At 27.1% G+C, this 20,418-nt stretch overlaps 2 protein-coding genes across 3 annotated transcripts; one reads left to right on the forward strand and one right to left on the reverse strand.

The window, feature by feature from the left end:
• Positions 1-1,829: 1,829 nt before the first annotated feature.
• LOC126904954 (uncharacterized) lies at positions 1,830-8,566 on the reverse strand. The gene is made up of 2 exons (XM_050684359.1): positions 7,969-8,566; positions 1,830-1,912 (listed from the first exon to the last, which is right to left on the reverse strand). Exons 1-2 carry the CDS (start codon positions 8,564-8,566, stop codon positions 1,830-1,832), a joined length of 681 nt encoding a protein of 226 aa, XP_050540316.1.
• A 9,936-nt stretch (positions 8,567-18,502) lies between these two features.
• On the forward strand, positions 18,503-19,929 carry LOC126903874 (uncharacterized). 2 transcript variants are annotated; one of them, XR_007703626.1, is made up of 3 exons: positions 18,503-18,918; positions 18,999-19,682; positions 19,768-19,929. XR_007703626.1 is itself a non-coding variant. In XM_050682407.1 (2 exons), the coding sequence occupies exons 1-2, from the start codon at positions 18,807-18,809 to the stop codon at positions 19,427-19,429; spliced, it is 543 nt and encodes a 180-aa protein (XP_050538364.1). In that variant the 5' UTR covers positions 18,503-18,806; the 3' UTR covers positions 19,430-19,929. The 2 variants fall into 2 exon arrangements, 1 of the variants encoding a protein (XP_050538364.1); XM_050682407.1 differs by having other exon boundaries at positions 18,999-19,929.
• Positions 19,930-20,418: the final 489 nt, after the last annotated feature.

Below are 20,418 nucleotides of genomic sequence, written 5' to 3' on the forward strand. Positions count from 1 at the left end.
AATGCCATTGGACGGGTCTGATGAAAATTTCAAACTTTAAGTCGTAAAACGTTGGCGTCAGCGAGCGTTTTTCTCGAAGACACACGAAATTTTAAAACGCTCGCGAGCGAGTGGCAAAAATTTTCCAACCTTCGCCAATCATTTCCCGGAGTTTGGTGACCGAGTACTTTCGTTAAAAAAAAAATTTTGAAAATCCGAGCACGCTAAGTAATTTTTTCCAGAAAAGCGTTTTTTTCCTTGTTATATTATATAATAAGATAGTTATTCTACATTATAAAGTACGTTCCATTCAAAGTAATATTTTAAATAATCTATCTAATACTATGATGCAATTAATTTTTACTTAATCATTGATTATTGTAATCTTCAATTTAATTTCATAAATTTTAATAATTTAGACTGAACTAAGAAATTGATTTTTAGTGATGAACGTTTTACATTTGTTTAAGTAGTAAATACGAATAATCGCTTATTGTCTTTGTTTTGATAAAATAGAACCTCAAATATTAATCAAAGACAATTAATGTATTCCATTACAACTTAAAAATCTAATATTAAATGATCCCATGGATCATTAGTAAATAGTAAATACTGGCAAATTTAGATTTCAATAATTGGAAGTTTATGATTGTCTGTATTATTGTAAAATTACAGATAAGCCGAATAATGTCTATTGTCATATTTCTATTAAAATTCTTTAAACTATGGGTTTAAGGCTATGGGTCTTATNTATATTAAAATTCTTTAAACTGTAATTATTAATTATTTTTTATTAACTTTACAGGCTATGGGTCTTATAAATCAAAGCTAGAAACCAAAATAATTTTTATTTTTGTCCATTTTTCTTATATCTAGTAAATTAGTTCATCTATATCGATATTCTTTTAGTAAATGATGTATAACTAATTCAGAAACCAACAATATTAAGAGAATTAATGTTTACAATGCAAAACAAATATTAATTTAAAAACTAAAAAATATTAAACTCAAAACCCCAAATAAATTACTGAAAAGTCGTTGATACGTATTTCGAAAACAATGTTCCATTATCAACGTTAAACACATACTCATGGTTGTGTTTATGAATATTGTATGAATATATAATGTTTAAAAAGTTATGGAATACTTTTTAATAAAAAATTGTTGTTATTTATGAATTTTTATATTATAATCTGTAATCTATAGACTAATTTCCATCATTAATAATGAATTCATCATTATTACATTGCAAGTGGCGGAATCGAGAATAAATTGAAGCGGATTCGTAGTAGGTCGGATCGTGTTAACTTATAATTCTAATATTTGTGTTATAATTCTAAGAGCATTTAAAATTGTAATGAAAATTAGTGTATGTGTTAGTCAATAGTTTTATAGATTATTGTTCATTTATTAATATAGAAATAATAAATAATCATAAATAGAAATAATCTATAGAATCGTTATGAATTATATTTATACTGATATTATTTTATAAAATTGTTTAATAACCTGATTTTGTAAAAAGGGCTAAGCCCACTAAATTTATAAATAAATAAATAAATTACAAGTATTCGTTTTTCTTTATTTAACAGAGTAGTAGACAACAATGTTATTTGCCATACTAATTTATTGAGATTATTCTAAAAAAATTGTAGCTATAATTAATTTATAAGTAATAATGGTTCTCTTTTTGATCTACTAAACTGAGGGTATAATTAAAAAATAAAATCTGTCAACATTTTTAAAAATAAATAATATATTTTGTATATATTTAAGCACTCTAGACTGTACAAATATTATTAAAGCCATTTTTATTTTAAAATTTAATAATTGAAAATATTTAAAAACATTTATTTTCGTTTGGTATTTTTGGCATTAGGGTCAATCCATGCCAAATCATCCAGAAGTGGTTGCACGACCACCTCATATTTTTCTGAAATTTTCAGGGTTTATTCATTATGCCATATTTAGATTAAAACAATTTTTTTTTTTATGATCTTCCCATTTTTATGGCTATTTCAAGTTAAAAAAAGTTAAAAATAGCTAGGTTATTAAAAAACACACAGATTATTCAATTTCAACTCAATCGAATTAAAATTTTAGATTTGAACCTATTATAACTTAAAGTTTACATTAAAAAAAAAAAAAAAAATTATGTGAAATTCTAAACTTAATGACTTTCAAAAAATGGCGCTTTTTTGTGAAAATTGGCGTTTTTGAGCTCACTTAAAATCATTAAGAAGTTGTTATTTTATTGTGATTTTTATATGTGGTACTGTATAGTGTATAATCTATGTTCAACTAAATTTCAAATATTTAAAACAATTATCTTGGGATTTAGAGGCCTACAAAGTTAGAAATTTTATAAAAATACGTTTATTCTGAGTGCAATATCTCTGTTGGGCAACCTAATTTCCAAAAAAAAATTTTTTAGTTTTGTAGATATATTTATCTGTTTTATACACTATAAAAATTTGAAGTTTTAGAAAAATGTGTAACATGTAAAATTTAGCATTAGAAAATCAGTAAAAATCAAATAATTTAATGATAGTTTTTTGTTGTTTTCAAAACCACATTTTTGTAATTTTTTTTGTCTATCATTGTAAATGTAATATATTATAATTCAATATAATTATTAGACACGTTATAAATATTCAATTCATTATTTTAATCTCTGTAAATTGCCGATTGGCGTTAGCTAAATAAATAAATAAATTATTTTAGTTCGAAAATAAAAAATAAATAAATAAAATTATTATGATAATATTGTAAAATATTTATAATCATGGTTTTTTTAGTAGTTAGAATATTGTGTCCCAGGAATAGAGAAAATCACAGATTTTTATCAATTAATAACAATAACATAAGAAGTCTTAAGATATCATTAACTGACATTTATGAAGACACAATACATATATATATATATACAGACTATATAATTAGTTATTGGGACGAAATTAAAAAGCAGACCACAAAAAAATATATATATAAGAATTTACTAATTCTGGAATTCATCAATTTCACAAAAGTCATTATAGATTGGCCTTTACCTATTGATTTAATTACAAAATATATTGGATTGTCATATTATAATAACGTTTATGATATCATAGGCANGTCATATTATAATAACGTTTATGATATTATAGGCACTGGAAATCATTTAGCTACGTCGGGGGAAAACAGTGACAATGATATAAATAAAGATATTGGTCATTTATATGTTTCTGTTAATGAATTTTTGGAAAATAACTGCAGACCAATACAGTCATATTCAACGGAGGTATCTAGTTGGTACAACGAACTTAAAAAAAAATGTCTTCAAGTGACATTATCTGGAAAATCATAATACAACTCATTGATATAAAAATAGAAATAATGGAAATGTATTTAAAATTAGGACATCGGCATAAAAAAAAAATATACCTATAATACGTAAATAGTTTATTTAATATATTTACTAGAGTTGGCCCGATATTATTTTACTTTGTTATCCTATTATTCAATATTTAGTACTAATATTAAACTGACGAATTGAAAGTTTTCTAGGATTGGCGTGGAATCTCAATTATGTTTATTTTTGTAATTTATTTGCCGTCATTTAGTACATGATCTTAAATTTTAAATCAGTGTAAAATTTATTTTTTCAGGATTTATATCTACAACACTCTGTATGTACATCTATAATTATGTAGTTACTTTCGTTCTTCGATGTAGGCATATGTGACGGAGTATTTGAGGGTAGGAAATCCATTTTATCTCTTCACACCTGTCTAATTTTATGTCAATTGTATTTTTTGTTGCAATGATTATTTTATACAAAGGGGAGAAAATTTATTAAAGGTCTATCGGCCCAACTCAAATAATTATATTGTTATAATTTAATTTTTAATTATTAATAAAAACTCATTTTCTCCAATTAAATTACGGAGAGTATTATTTTCAATTGTTATATGATTTCTTTTAATAACTTGTTTGTTATTTGTAACAGTTTCTCTAAAATAATTGTTTGATTTTTGTTTTATTCAATAAAGTGCCATATATCGTCGATTAAGCGTCAATATCTTGTGAATAATAATTTTTATTATTATTATTTTTTTTTTTTTGGGGGGGGACAGGAAGAATAAACAATATTTTATTACGCATATTAGTACTACAAGTATGATATTTTTATAAATAAATATCATAGAAAGTATAAAATTTTCATGTTAAAAGTTAAATATCAAATAGTGTTTCTAAAGCAAAAAATACGAAATAAGATATTTTTTCAATCATTCTGTAAATTTGGTTACAATTACTTATAAGATTTTGTCAAATAGCTAATTTTATAATAAAAGAATTTTTTATATCCAATAATACAAAAAATTCTCCCATAAGTGAATAGTTTATCATGCAAAAATATATTTTGTTGAAGTAACAAAAATATATGATCTAGAACAACAATAAAATGTTACCTCTTGTCACGGTAGCGGTTAGCGATACGACAACGAATTCAAAATAACATAGAATTAATAATAATTCTATTTTTTTACAGTTAATATCTTATTTGTTATATAATACTTATAATTAAGAAAACAACTACAATACTTTTGTAACTAACATATATCTTATGCACTTAATAACACGGTGTAAAATTTACAAAGTGAGTATAAGATAACACTGTTTATCACAGACTGATTGGCGGTCGCATTTATTCTATTGGTTGGGTTGGGTTAATCCAATATATATTATTATTTATATTGGAAAAGGGCCATAGAATTTATTTGAAAAATTGCTTAATCATAATTTTATTATGTGTAAATATTATTAACAATTATTTTATCTAACGTAATACAGGTCGATACCATAATAACTTTCATAAAAAAATTATTTTCCGAAAATGTTTATTTTAATTAATACTGTCAAATCAAATAAAATTTTAGGCTATACAAAATCAAAGAAAATGTTGATTTCTAAAAAAATTAGATGAAATATTTGACAATTTTTTTTATTTAATCTATTCTTTTTTTATAAAATCTCTTAAAACTTACAGAACAACTTATGGAAAGTTGTGATGGAAGGGTGTGTAAAAGAGAAATATTTGAACGCATTGAAATTCATACACCAAAAAATTCTCTTGTTTTGTATACTCAGCTCGTCAAAAAAATAATTTTTTCTATGAGGCTTTTATAGTTTAATAAGGTAGATTGCATTAAAAAAAATTTTTTTTTCTTTTATAATACAGATAAATTAAATTTTTAATTTATTCGAATATTCAATTGTCCCATCGACGACTATACGTCGTGGCATTTCTGTTTTTTTACAAAAGTCCAATTGCTNAATTTTTTTTTCTTTTATAATACAGATAAATTAAATGTTTAATTTATTCGAATATTCAATTGTCCCATCGACGACTATACGTCGTGGCATTTCTGTTTTTTTACAAAAGTCCAATTGCTGTGACAGTCAAATACTATACTGTTTAAAATACTTGATATGTAAACCCATTGCATTATTACTTATGAATTAGTTGTACGTAATTTGATTCTTGTAAACACTAAGTAAAATAGTATAAAAACTTTGTTTGAATTTTTATTTAAAGAAGTTTACCTACTGGCACAACCATTTGAAATAATGGGTTTTGTTGGATACACATTACGAGAGGGCGTTTTGCTACATCATTTTTTTTATGACTGCTAACGTCTCTCGCACTACCACCACTGGTTGTTATCTACGTTGAATGTTAGTGTACATGATTATTGTGTCTCGCCGAACTATATCGGTCCCTTTTGTGAATTTTGCGTTCTCGCCACCATTGCTGGCCCTTGCTACGTGGTTCTATGGTGCTCCTAGCTCATAGTCGTTTAAATGGATTAACCACCCTGGTGATTCATCGTGGGTATAGCATTTCTATACCAGTCTATGCCATTGTGCGCCCTTCGTGTAGATAACAAGTGCCTCCGTTTATATCGACTACCCTTGTAGTCTTAAACATTTTACTATAAAGTATTTCAACTGTTCATTTCACCGTCATCAGTCATCTTTCATCTATTGTACGTTACACAGTTAAGTTTTTATTTGTTTGTAATTATTATATTATATTTTATCTATTTTGTTCAGAGATGCCTTGTTGGTCATTTTAGTATTAAGTGACCCACACCCAATCCACAATTCTATGATAGTTTATATATATATTGTTACTTTAATATATAACTCCTTGTCTTGCAATTCTTATTATTTTATCTAATGTAAGTACCATCCTCTTATACACAGTCCACTCCCTATTTCTTTCTCCGGCATAATTAGACAACTCAACCGGACATTAACTAACCCGCATATTATATCCGGGCGTTCCGTTCAATCAGGGTTAAACACAATTTTAAAAGTAAAATCCTCCAACTCTGATGATTTATTTATTTAAATTACTTTAAATTTAAGTTATAAATACTACTATAAAATATGTTAAATTTAAATTTAAAATCTAGCGAAAAAATAATGAAAAACCTTCAAAGTAAAAAAACACAGTACAGGGAGGTCGCGGCACAGATGTGACGTGGCATAGTTGGATCAAGTATAATGATATATGACAATGATTAAAATTACTATAAAAAAAACGCTTCGATGCAAATCTTTAAATAGTGTTTAATTTTAAAAAATTGGTAGATTATTCCAAAAGCTACATGATCTCCTAATTCCTTATTAATATCCTGATTAAGATAAAGTATGTCGCATGAAAAAGGGATTATTAAAAAATATTATTTACATAAAAAAATAATGTTGATCCATACATTTTTCAATTAGTTAGAGCATAATAAAATTAAAACTGTAAAATACAAAATCGAAAATTTTCACACAAAAATAGTATTTGGTAGCCATTTTCACCGTGAAGATAAAATAAAGTCCGAAATTTTTTTTTACTATAATAAAATATATTACATTAACTTTAATTTAATATATATATATGAAAGTGTCAGATCTTCCGTAACACTTTCAAAAGTTAAGTTGAAAAAATTTTACTGTCTAAATGCATTTTTCATATTTGAACCCCCCNCCCCCCCCCCCTTGGTTATAAGGAAATAGTCTGATTTAAAAAAAAAGTATGTCGAATGAAAGATGAATATAACTACTACTTCTCGTGAAAAAATTGTATTGATCCCCATTTCGAAAATTAGCGATTTTTAAATTTGTAATTTTTTGGAGATTTCCCTCATTAACGGGGAACGAGGGAAATTTTTTAAGGGTAATGTCTTCGATAAGATACTATTTGTGATCTTTTGACGTATCGTTGATAAAAATCTGTTCGGTGAGAGCTGAGTAAAAGTGGTAAAAAGTACAAAAAAGAAAACATCATTGTTCGTGCCACAGAATAGGGCGACACTGTTTAAAGCTATCACACTTCATGTTGTCTTTTTTGTGATAAAAGACTGATATATTTTTTTTATGGTTATGGAACTACATGTGATAATGGAAGAAATGTGTTCTTCTGAGCAATCTTTTTTTTATGTTTTTTGTTTGTTCTTGGCCAATTGAGGTTTACTCAACTATATGAAGAAAGAAGAAATATGTTCTTCTGAGCAATCCTTTTATGTGGATATTTTGTTCTCAGCCGNTTCTGAGCAATCCTTTTATGTGGATATTTTGTTCTCAGCCGATTGTGGTTGCTCATTTTGTCAGGATATGTGTACCTCACAGCAACATCATCTCAAGTAAAAATTGCTAAATTAAATAAAAGAAGTTGAACCATAAAATTTGTTCCTCATCCACTTATGCATAAGTATTTATTGATGTAAATAACTTGTTATTTTCTATTGGAAAGTTATAATAAATATATTATATTTATATACATTTATTTATTTATTTATTTATTTATTTATTAACGCCAATCGGCTTTTTTGAAAAGATACAATAAACATACAGTATATAGTAAAAGTAACAGTGAAATAATTTGACAAATGTAAAAATAATAATAAGTGTATCTCCGTATAAAGCTAAAGATTAACTTATATTCACGCATAAGCTTAATTAAGGGTGCATTTTTAGCAAAATTGGAGCTGCTTAGAGGTAAATAAAATTGACACTGAAACCTAGTATTACAGGGTACAAGAATATCAAGTCGTTCTAATAAACGTGGGGCATCAATATCACCATTTAATAATCTATCGATAAAATATTTACCGAATTTTACACGTCTAAATTCTAAGGATTCAAGATTAAGAAATTCATTTATTGGACCGTAATCATGGGCTGGGTGCGCAATATTAAGGGTATAACCAGCGAAACCTAGAAATCTATTTTGAACCTTTGTAATTTGGCGTTTGTCAACTGCTGTGTAGGGTAACCATATCAATGTTCCATATTCTAAAGTCGATCTAACAAGAGAACTATATAAAGCAACTAAACAATTACGAGATTTGAAATTTGAAGAATTACGACGAATAAATCCTAACACACGCAGAGCTTTACCAACTATGAAGTCAATATGTGGTCTAGAGTCTAGCGAAGGAACAAAAACAATACCCAAGTCATTTACTTGAGAGACACGTTTTAACTGTACTCTGTCAAGACAGTAATTGTGACTTATCATTTCACGAGTTCGGTAAAAGGACATGACTTTACATTTATCAACATAATTAAGACATAAACCGACTGTCTTACACCAGATGAAAAATTGATCTAAGACTTTTTGGAGAGTCAAACAATCATCACTCTTAAAAATTTTAAATAATATTTTAGCATCGTCAGCAAAAAATAATATACGACATGGAGAGACAACAGAAAAAATACCATTTATAAAAATGTTAAACAATAACGGACCTAAATGACTACCTTGAGGTACTCCACTAGGAGTAGGAAACATATTAGATGAATTGCCAAATAAATGGACAAACTGACTTCTTCCACTTAAGTATGATTTAATCCAAGACAAAAAAAGGTTCACCGACTCCTAATCGGTCTAAGATGAAAACTAAAATATTATGATTAATGAAGTCAAAAGCTTTACAAAAATCTGTATAAATTACATCAACTTGTAATTTAGATTCTAATGCTTCATGGATATAGGACATAAAGTCAAGAGAACTAGTAATATTGGAGCGTTTAGGGGGGAAACTATGTTGATCGACTGATAAAATTGATAAAAATATTTGCTGAATATGTTTTAAAACAATCGACTCAAACATTTTACCTTACCAGGGCAAACACGAAATAGGTCGATAGTTTTTGACATCAGAAGGATTACCATGTTTCAAAATAGGAGTCACTCTACTAATTGTCCAAGAAGAAGGGAAAACACCTTCATTGAGGGACTTGTTGTAAATAAGGGAAATAGGTACACTGAGTATATCACGACAACGGTATAAAAACAAAAAAGAAATTCCATCAGGACCCAAACCTCATGTATTTACCAAAAATTCTAAAGCCTTGTATACTTCATCACAAGATATAGAAAGAGAAGAGGGAAGGAAAGTGAAATGAGATAAGTTAAGTTCATCAAGATGATCTGTTGAGGGTATGGAAAGATTTTTATAAACGGACGAAAAATAAGACGAGAAAAGATTAGAAACTTGGATACCTGAGGCTTTATCAGTACCGAGGAAAACTTCGTCAGGAATTTTATTCTCACCTTGGCGTTCGCAAACAAATGACCAGAACATACGTGGGTTACTACATAAGCGTTCTTGAGTAATATTTAAATAATTATTATATAGATACTTGGATTCAGCCTTACGTTGGCCGCGCAGGGGAGAAAAATTATAGTACAAGAAAGCATTTCCATTAATTTTGTATAGTTAATGAGCATATTTCTTTTTAACTAAACGATTTTTTAATTTGGTAGACACCCAGGGAGGGAAGGTTGACTCACTAAATGTCTCCATAGGTATAAATTTATGAAGGATATCTGTAAGGTTTGTTTGTAAAAAAATCAGCAGCTTCATTGGTTGACAACAAACTGAAATTATCAGACCAGTTAATAGAATTAAGTGCTTCGTGAATCAAATCATAATTAGCATTATTAAAGTCATATTATTTATGTTTGGTATCAAGTGGGGGAATAGTATGTTGGTTAAGACAAGATATTGATAGTGCAGGATGGTAAGAATCACAGGGCAAAAGGTAATCAAGAGCATTTAATTAATTTACTAAAGCAATTTATTAACATGAACATTACTAGCATTAGTGAATAACAAATCAAGAGTAGAACCATTAACGTTTCTTATTCCATTAGTCTGATTAAAATTAATTAGAGAATACTGGTACCTATTAATCGGACTTTGTCAAATATAGAACCATAATATTCAGATCTAGAAGAAGTATTTATCCATGTAACATTTGGAAAGTTAAAATCACCAAATACCATACCAAAATTAAAATTATTTGAACGCCAAATTCGATCTAATGAAGCTGCATGATTTTCATAGGTGCCAATATCAGAACCAGGAGGCAAATATACACAAGCAATAAGCGCTACAATTCCTCCGTATAGAGTAATCTGTACAAAGATTTGCTCAACACTAGCATGGGGGGATTTGATTAAAACGGGTTTAAGCACATTCTTTACAGCAATAAGAGTTCTTCCTCCCCGTATACATTTACTAGTATAGGAATTACGATCACATCTAAAAATCATACATCCTTCAAAATCTAACTCAGAATTAGAGATGTCCACTGAAAGCCAAGTTTCAGATAAAAGAAATATATCATAATTAAGAATGACTAAATTAGTACGTAAATTAAATAACTTTGTACGAAGGCCACGGACATTTTGGTAGTACATTTTAAGTGGTTTATAACAATTATTAGTATTAGAATTGCGAACAATGTTTACAAGAATGAGATAAAATGGAAATTACAGAGTTAGGCTCCGAGTAATTCCGAAATTTACAAATAAAATTAAAATACACATTAACAGAAGATATAATATTAGTGCAAATAGAACAATCAGAATTTATATTTAAGGAAAAGTTGTGACGGCATTACGGATTGATGAAGAAGTGATCCGAAACTAGTTTTTTGAAGCCTGAACGGTGGAGTGTTGTTGTGGTTGGCGAAATGATCTAGNAGAAGATATAATATTAGTGCAAATAGAACAATCAGAATTTATATTTAAGGAAAAGTTGTGACGGCATTACGGATTGATGAAGAGTGATCCGAAACTAATTTTTTGAAGCCTGAACGGTGGAGTGTTGTTGTGGTTGGCGAAATGATCTAGTGCGGTGGTCATCAGCAACAATAAGTGGCACGCCATTTACATATCTTATTATTATATTAGATTCACCTTTATTCTTACGTTCTGTAAGATTGGAATATACACCACGGATGTAACTACACTCTAATATGGTACGATCACGAGTAATAGATAATGGAAATTTGGATGAACTTGAATCGCGAGATCTCTAAGCAATATTATAATTAGATAAGAAATTAATAGCAATGTCCTTTGAAGGAAAAATGATTTTAAGGACCTCTTTCATTTACTCGGCCCAACCGAAATAACTTTAAATTATCCGGCAGAATCCCTGACAGAGGTTTTAGATAGTCAGATAAAAATTTAGAGTCATCAGAAATTCTAACAGCCGGTAAAGAAAAAAACTACTCAGGAAGTTCATGTACAATAATATTACTTGAGTATTTTTCACGTTCAGATAGTTCTTGAAGAAGTTGAGGAAATATATCAGTGGCTGATGTAATACCAGGATTAGATTGAATATTAGCTTTGAGTTGGCTTAATTCAATTTTCAGATTGTCATTTTCTTTCTTAAGAGCTAATAGATCACTAACTAAGTTATTCATTTTGGCAAGTATAGCATCATTAGTCTTCTCTTGAGTCAACAATTTGGATTTTATCGATTGAATATCGCTATGCGTGGATTTGAGTGAATTCATAATATCCGTAACAGAGTATTCATCAATGCTAGACTTGGATTTAGACTTAACTTGTGGCGAAGACGAAATATCAAATAAATAGAAAGTTGACCCTTAAAAATTTTGCGGAAGCAACCAGTGTGGCAGTGTAGTACAAGTAATTGACTACGTCGTTTAAATATTAAAATGTAGAAATCAGCAACAAAGATACTAGCGTTAAAGTCTCTAGAAAAACAGCTGATCAGATTTGAATAATTAGTAACACTAAAAACTAACGTTTTAAACAGCTGGTCGAGTAGTAGCAAAACACTTAGAATTGATAAGACATAAACATATTACCGTGTAATGATGGAGTAATTATTACTTTGAACTAAGAGAAAACTTCTCAACAGTGGCTTAGACAAAATAAAACTACTAACAATTACGAATTAGCATCCAATAAATACAATTTAAAAAACTATTAAAATAAAGAGAACAGCTAAACAGCTAAAATAATTTAAGCAAAAAAGAGTAAAATTTATCACTGTTATCTATAGTGTTAATTTATAATGTGCGTGAATTGAGATTTAAGTCATTTAATATATTCCTGAGAAATTAAATAAAAATGTTGTTAAAGGTTTACTAACTGTTAAGATTATTTATAGTTTAATGTTATAATAATATATTTTTTTTATTGACATTCACTTTCATTATAGGAAAAATAAATCATTCATTTTTTTATCAGAATATGATTATTGTTATTCATCTCAAATGAAAATTTGTTTGTGTTCTTTTACCAGTTAAGGCCTTGTGAGCCTAGTAGCCCTTTCGATCATAGTAAAATTAATATCTTCTCAACTTCGCATCGAAGCTAAAATAAAAATTTTTATATAATTTTGACATCTATTAACTAAGTGTATAAAATAAATTATTTCTGAGTTATTTTTTAAAACTATCAAATCAAATTAAAAGGTTTAATTTTTATATGTAATATATATATAAAACAAAAAATGTCCTATATGTATTAAAATTTACAAGCATTAATAAATTAGATAAATAATATTCTAAAGCGGTGTTATTTACAACTGAAAATCAAAATATAACTATTTCTACTATAAATGCTTTCTTCAAATCAAGTAGTACCTAATAATGTTTTAAAATGTATTTTTTAAATTAATCTGAATACCAATATGAACAATTTTTATTTTTATTCTAGACAATTGAATTAATTTATTAATAATCTATGCAGCGGCATCATTTTAGATTATAATGGATTGGGTAAAATTTTTAACCAGTCCATTATTTTACAAAGCCGCTTGTATCACGCGCAATTATTTTTGGTTTTCTTTAGTTACACATTATTCTTGAATTATTAACTATTTAAAACGTTTTATGTTCATCCCTTATGCCTTGTAAGGGTGTCAATTTTGTGTTTTTAAATGGGAACACATATTTTGAATCAAATAAAATGTTTGAGTTTTTAATTTAATAATAAATGGAATTTGAATTTTTAGTATTGATAAAAAAATCACACTGTATAACCAAAAGAACCATATTTTATTTGCATTTTGAAATCGACCACGAGGTTTCTAGAAGATTAATTTAAATTATAACCAGCAAATTTGTCGTAAGCAAAACTCTAGATATTACTTTTATTATTTATTGACTACATTAATTTTATGATACTAAAAATAAGTATTATAACCAGTGTACTTTTGATAACGTTTTTAAACACAACTTTCACTCAGAAATTGAGTTTATATTTTAAAAAATGTGTAACTATGATAGCATTTATGAAAAAAATCAAAATGGGATTTAACATCCAATATTGTAAGGTGATCGACTAAGTTAATAAAGTAGGAAAAAAATTCTAAAAATTATTCACTTAAATGGTGTTACCAGGAGGACTGATAAGACTGCAGCTACACCTCGCATCCACGAATTTCACGCGATAACCAATTATTTACTAAATATTGTACTTTAAAATGGATCTTAAGTAAAAAAAATCATTATAAAACAATACAATTTTGCTTATATCACCCCAGAAAAAGGTTTTTAGCTCCGTCCCTGATTTATTATCATTAATTAGTTATATTGTTTTTTCGTATATTCAGAATGGGAACTCACTATTATGATAATATAGGAAAAAATTATCAAAGTACTAATAATTCTAAGATATATTTTACTAATTATTTTCTTTGCAATTGTAGTAATTTTACAAATACCGAAAATATTTCTTTCAACTAAGCAAACAAATTTTCCCAACTGCACAAATAGTAATAAACTACACTTTAAATTATTGCTTGACTAGGTATATTTACAAATATATGTGTATTAATAAATCAAAAGTTGCTATAAAAAACTAAAAATTATTTTATTTTTCGTGATTGTTATTTGATTAAATATAGTTTGATATAAATTCAGTAGTTAATTTTAAAATATATGAAATGTTTCATTTATTAAACAGTAAACAAATTTTTAATGTTTATTAAATTATTTATGAACTTTACAATATATCATTTAGAGTATTAAAGTCTGCCTAATACCTATAATTATTTTCTATAATAAATTTATCGTTTACTGTATTATATGATAAATGTATTGACTTTATTATTTCAAACGCAACAATTATTTCTTATATTTATAAATATATTCATATTTCATATGAAGCTATCAGCATTTGAGTGAATGTTTTAATGTAAACACAAAATTAATTAAAAATACTATATGTGTTATTTTTAAATTAATAGCAGCCAGACATTTCATAAAATTTCAAAACAAAAAAATTAGTATTTTGTAGATCGGCTTTATCAACTTTTAGGCCGATAAATTAATATAATTCTAAAAATTTACAGTATTAATTTATACAAATTAAAATTCTTAATATGAATTTTAATAAAACTTTATATTGTGAAGTAATACATTTTTATTAAAAGAATTATTCAAGTAACTTAAAATAACGTTATACTATAATTAAATAAAAATATTAAGTAGAATTAAAAAGGAATATAAGTTTGATAAGTAACAATATTTTGACAGTCATACGACGCGCACTGTTTGAATATATTACCTGTGACCTTAGACTCATGATAATTTTAATTTAATATTAATTACGTTACAAGTTTATACTGTGTTTATACAGGATGATTTTTCTAATTATATTTAGATCGCGAAATTATATGCATTTATAATTTTGTTTGAGCCACTTTGGTAGGTCTCATGTTTATGCAACTTTATTGTAGGATTATATACAGGGTGTTCAGTAAGTCAGGAAACGGGTTTTTATTGTTCTCATTGTTTGTAACAATGAGAACATTATAGAGTGTTATAAATTATATATTGAGTAAATAAAGAAACGGGTTTCTATTGTTCTTATTATTAGTAACAACTGACTTGTTTCCTTACTTACCGAAAACTCTGTATAACATAACAAAGTTTTATCAAACCTTAATTTTGACAAATACAAATTATAAAATTTCCTCCGGAGTTTCAAAAAATAATTATATATTGTTAATAACTAACGAAATAGCATTAGTGAAATGTATACAGGGTAATTAATTGAGAATAAGATAATTTAATTACTAATTACTACTCATTATTTGGCACCTTTATTACTAATTGCTACTAATTTTTTTACACTTTTATTAATAATTGCTATTAATTTATTTCATATCTTTAATACTAATTATCACTAATTTATTGACACTTTTATTACTAATAGCTACTAATTTGTACACATCTTTAATACTAATTGCCACTAAATTTTTAACTTTTTAATTTTTAATTTTTAAATATTTTAATTTAATTTAATCACAAATTCTTTTTCTTGTGTGTATCATCTTCAATGAACTCGTGTATTTTGTGTTTCTTTTCCTTCGAAAATCTTTTTCCCTTAGTTTATAAGGTTCGGGAAACGGTCTTGTCTAAGGAGATTATGGTTATCTGACAACTTATCAATAGGTTTTGATGTACATCAACAATCAACAACTCATCAGACAACAATTACAGCTTTAATTATTTATAAGTTTACAATTATGTCTATATTTAATATTATTATGAATGGTTAATTATAAAAAAACATTTTCTTTTCCTGAGTATTTAGTAGTAACTTAATTCAATTATGACCTTAAAATTGAACAACATAATTTTTTTTATTCTTATTATTTTTGAAAGATAACTTATATGTTTAATTTTCTATTTTTATTTCAAATCTTACTCTGGTACGACAATCATTATCTTACCCAGTAAACTGACAACCCTATAGTTTATTTATGTTCCTAGCGCCATGAAAGTTGCAAAAGTTATCTGTTGTGGCCAAAATTCGACATTCATAATGTGTAACCTTTTACTATTAATGGCAAATCAACTTAGAGGTCACATTATTATCAACACTACCTCCAAATTATCACAATTTGCTGGTACATGGGTGTATAATCTATCGCTCATTGATGTACCAATCGAGTTAGATAGAAAATATATAGGTGACATATTGTTCTTTAAATTCTGAATGGATGAAAGATTTGATTGAAAGGAATAAATTTAATTAGTTTATAACTAACTTAAAACTAATACTTAAAAAAATTTCAGTGCGTGCATTACTTTTCCAATCTAGTGGAATTGGCTACAAACAGATTATTTCTAGGAATAGATTCTTTGAAGAGAAAGATCTTCTATTCGTGACTTTTCCACTCAAACTCGAAAATGACCGGATTAAAATAACATAAAAACAACAAGTTTACAAAATAAATAGTTTTTTTTATTAAAAAAATTTATATATTTATACATTTTTTTTTTGTTTCTATACTATATTGTAAATTATACATTTTTAAATACATCAGAGTTTTCATACTTCACACGTGAAATTCCATTTGACAGTCGTGAATAATTACACAATACAATTATGTTTTATCGAGAAAGTGTTTAGAGTATTCGAAATCCAAACGTAGATCAACCGTTGAATACTTGAAGGTATGGTTTTGTTTAGAACAATCAATCACGATTATAGGTCCACGTTTTTTGTAATTTATATAATCTATTAAAGGGTACGAATCTTTACGACTGTAGTACATTTTCTGGAATTGTGAGTATGAGATGTAAAATGTTGTGTACTTGTTGTTGTCGAAATTGGCGTTTTGGTTCTCGTAGGGGTATTTGTTCACATTCAGATACGCTTTGACGTTTCTCAACGAACAGTGATCGAAATCTATAAGAACGTGTTCTATGGAGCAAACAAACGTGCGCATCAACCACGTATGATGAGTTGTCTATGGTACCAAACTTCAACGTCCCAGTGTTGGAATTCTAACGGGAGCCATTTCTTGCTGTCCAGAATTGTTGTTTTGTTAAAAATTATAAACACAATTTATTTCGTTGGAGTTTTGATATCTACTATAATTGTGCACGATTGTGCATCCTTTAAAGTATCGTTGCAGTTCCAACGGTGGTCATAAATTACCAAAACTATCAAATTACGTAACGCATTTACCACGTTTACTATAAGCTACCCAATGTGTGCGAGGGTAAGTGAAAAGGTCCAAATTCACTATAGTCATTTCGGTTATTTGAGGTCCTGATTGCGGTAACGTGTCATGACAAAATACGTCACGAAACACTTTACAATCAAGAATACAGTTACCGAAATTTACAATGTCAACATCATACAAGGCACGATCGGGTAGCTGCGAAATTAATTTTTTGTGCCGATCGTTTTTGTTTTTATCCTTTCTTATCTCCGCCGTCGAATTTAGTACTTCTCGTATGTCTTACAACCGAATTGTTGTAGATAAAAACTTTTACCCGTGCTTATCGCTGTATTGCCTTTACGGCTGAGTGCGATCGCCACCTTGACTACATTTGCAGCATGGATGATCGGTGAGATAGTTGGAAGTATCAAAGTATTCAAACAGATATTTTTTCAAAATTGACCATTCAAAATTTCCAAGTGGCATAGGTTTTATTTAAAAAAAAAAACCTGTTCCATATAAAATTGTAGCATCTAGGTATTGCAGATATTTATGTAGAATATTGGCATTGTAATCGGCGATGTCTGGGTGATTTGCTCGAGCGTACCGCTGATTGACCTATATTAAATATAATATATATATTAGGGTGGTCCTTAGTTATAGAAGAAAAAAATTTTTTTAACAAATTCAGAGTCATGGGCTCAAAATTTCGTTAGGTTCACTGAAAAAATGAAACTGGTAAAATTTGAGTACAATAAGTCAACCCCTTCACGTGCCTCAAAGGGGTTGAAGTTCTTAAAAAATGGGGTGGATTATCTTTTTTTGAGTGTACGCTCTTTATTTTTGAAGTTTCGCCAAAAACACAAAGAACAATTTTTATAGAACTAAATGTGAACCAAAAATAAGGTAATATATTATTTTTTTGTAAAATTAATATTTTTCGTAAAAATAAGAAAAATCAGTTTCACTTAATTTTTTTTAAAAAATGACATAGTTTTCAGTACTTTTCCAGTGTCTTAAATTTTAATTGTACGCAGAAATTGTACAAAAGTAATATTAATCACCGTGATATCTTCTATAAAAAATGTTATTTGAGTTTTTTTTTAATTATGAATCCTTTCCAAAAAAAAATTTAAAATAACTACGGAAACGTGTTTTTTTTTTTTTTTAATTTTTTTGCATGTATATTTTTTTGTTTATAAACGAACAAATTTTCTTAGTTATATTAAATAAAAAAAAAAAAAACAAACACAATAAAATAATAGTTGTAATAGATGAGTGTTTAATATTTTGGAGAAAAGCGCGTATTCCTACACAGTATTCTTCAAACTGTGTTATTAAATTAAAAATATTGTATGAGAAATAGAGAAAGTTGGACTAAAATAAATCTAGAAAAACAGAAACACAAGAACAACATTACAATATTTTTTCTAAAGGATTAGACAACCTCTTTGACATTTCTCATATCGAAGCTCTGAATATGATGAGTATTGAAGAAGACAAACAGTTTTTATTGTCGCAACTTAAAAAAGGCCGCTCAGGGGCATGCTTGGTATTGATATGAAGTTAACAGGTATTGAAAAACGTAAAATTACTCAACAAGAAGAAGAAGATGATCGAAAGAAAAAAGAGAAGTTAGAAATCGCAAATTGTACAGGTAATTATTAAATATTACACAATAATTTCAGTACGTTATAAGTAAGCAATTTTTGTATACTGAAGTATTTTATTATTTAGCCGAAACTCAATATTATAGCAGCTCTAGCTCGGAGGACGAAGATACTGATATGAAGGAAAACGTTGAAGAAATGATTCAATTACCTGGGCCTTCAAAAGAAGTAAATGCACTAGAAGATATATGTTGTTTTGTAGTTGAATGTTATATTAAAATGTGGTTTTCAGCTGCGAACATTGTAACAGCTCCTATAAATGATTTAATGTTATTAAAAAAGTTATTAAACTATAGTAATAATAAACTAGGAGAAGTAGCTATAAAAAAATTTATAAACCATTTAGGGTATTTAAATGATAAGTGTGCTGTGTTTTCTTTATTTGATGATCGACTTGACATTAATACTAAGCAGCGAATGGCAAAAAAAATATTAAAAGGTTATGACAGAGCACGAATGAAGAGCCAGAAAAAAATGAAGATTCAAATTAAAAATTAATTTTAAAATATGAAGATTTATCAGTTTTTCTAGAAAAAGATCTTCTTTTTTCGTTGCTCAGCAACAATTCATGGAAATTATTCGAGCGATTTATATTAAAATTCAAGTTTTTATATGAAGATCCTACCACATGGGAAATAAATAATGAATACAATAACGCCAAAAAAAATATTATCCTCCATAAAAATAGTAAACGACAGAATTCAACGACAAATTTACAAGGGATGAAAATCAAAAGCAATTTATATTACAAGTATGAAATAATATAACAATACTGCTAAATTTTAAATTTTAAATTACTATATTTGTATTATAACCTTTACTTTGGACTATTTTAGGTGGTTCAACAATATCGCCAACTGTATCCCAGTTGTAGCCAAGAAATTTTGAATAAAAAATATTCAAATTGGAAAAACTATTATTGTGATAAACAACTATTATTTTATTGTGTTTGTTGTTTTTTTTTTTATTTAATATAACTAAGAAAATTTGTTCGTTTATAAACAAAAAAATATACATGCAAAAAAATTAAAAAAAAAAAAAAACACGTTTCCGTAGTTATTTTAAATTTTTTTTTGGAAAGGATTCATAATTAAAAAAAAAATCAAATAACATTTTTTATAGAAGATATCACGGTGATTAATATTACTTTTGTACAATTTCTGCGTACAATTAAAATTTAAGACACTGGAAAAGTACTGAAAACTATGTCATTTTTTAAAAAAAATTAAGTGAAACTGATTTTTCTTATTTTTACGAAAAATATTAATTTTACAAAAAAATAATATATTACCTTATTTTTGGTTGACATTTAGTTCTATAAAAATTGTTCTTTGTGTTTTTGGCGAAACTTCAAAAATAAAGAGCGTATAAATTTATACTACACGATTAAATACTTTTTTTGTATTTTTTCACGCATAAAATAAGAGTTTAAAATATGAAAATATAAAAAATTGTGATATTTATAAAAAAAATGACTAGAATGAAGA

Source organism: Daktulosphaira vitifoliae, unplaced genomic scaffold, assembly GCF_025091365.1.
Source record: "Daktulosphaira vitifoliae isolate Bord-2020 unplaced genomic scaffold, ASM2509136v1 Scaffold_4, whole genome shotgun sequence".
In the NCBI taxonomy this organism is placed as follows: domain Eukaryota; kingdom Metazoa; phylum Arthropoda; class Insecta; order Hemiptera; family Phylloxeridae; genus Daktulosphaira; species Daktulosphaira vitifoliae.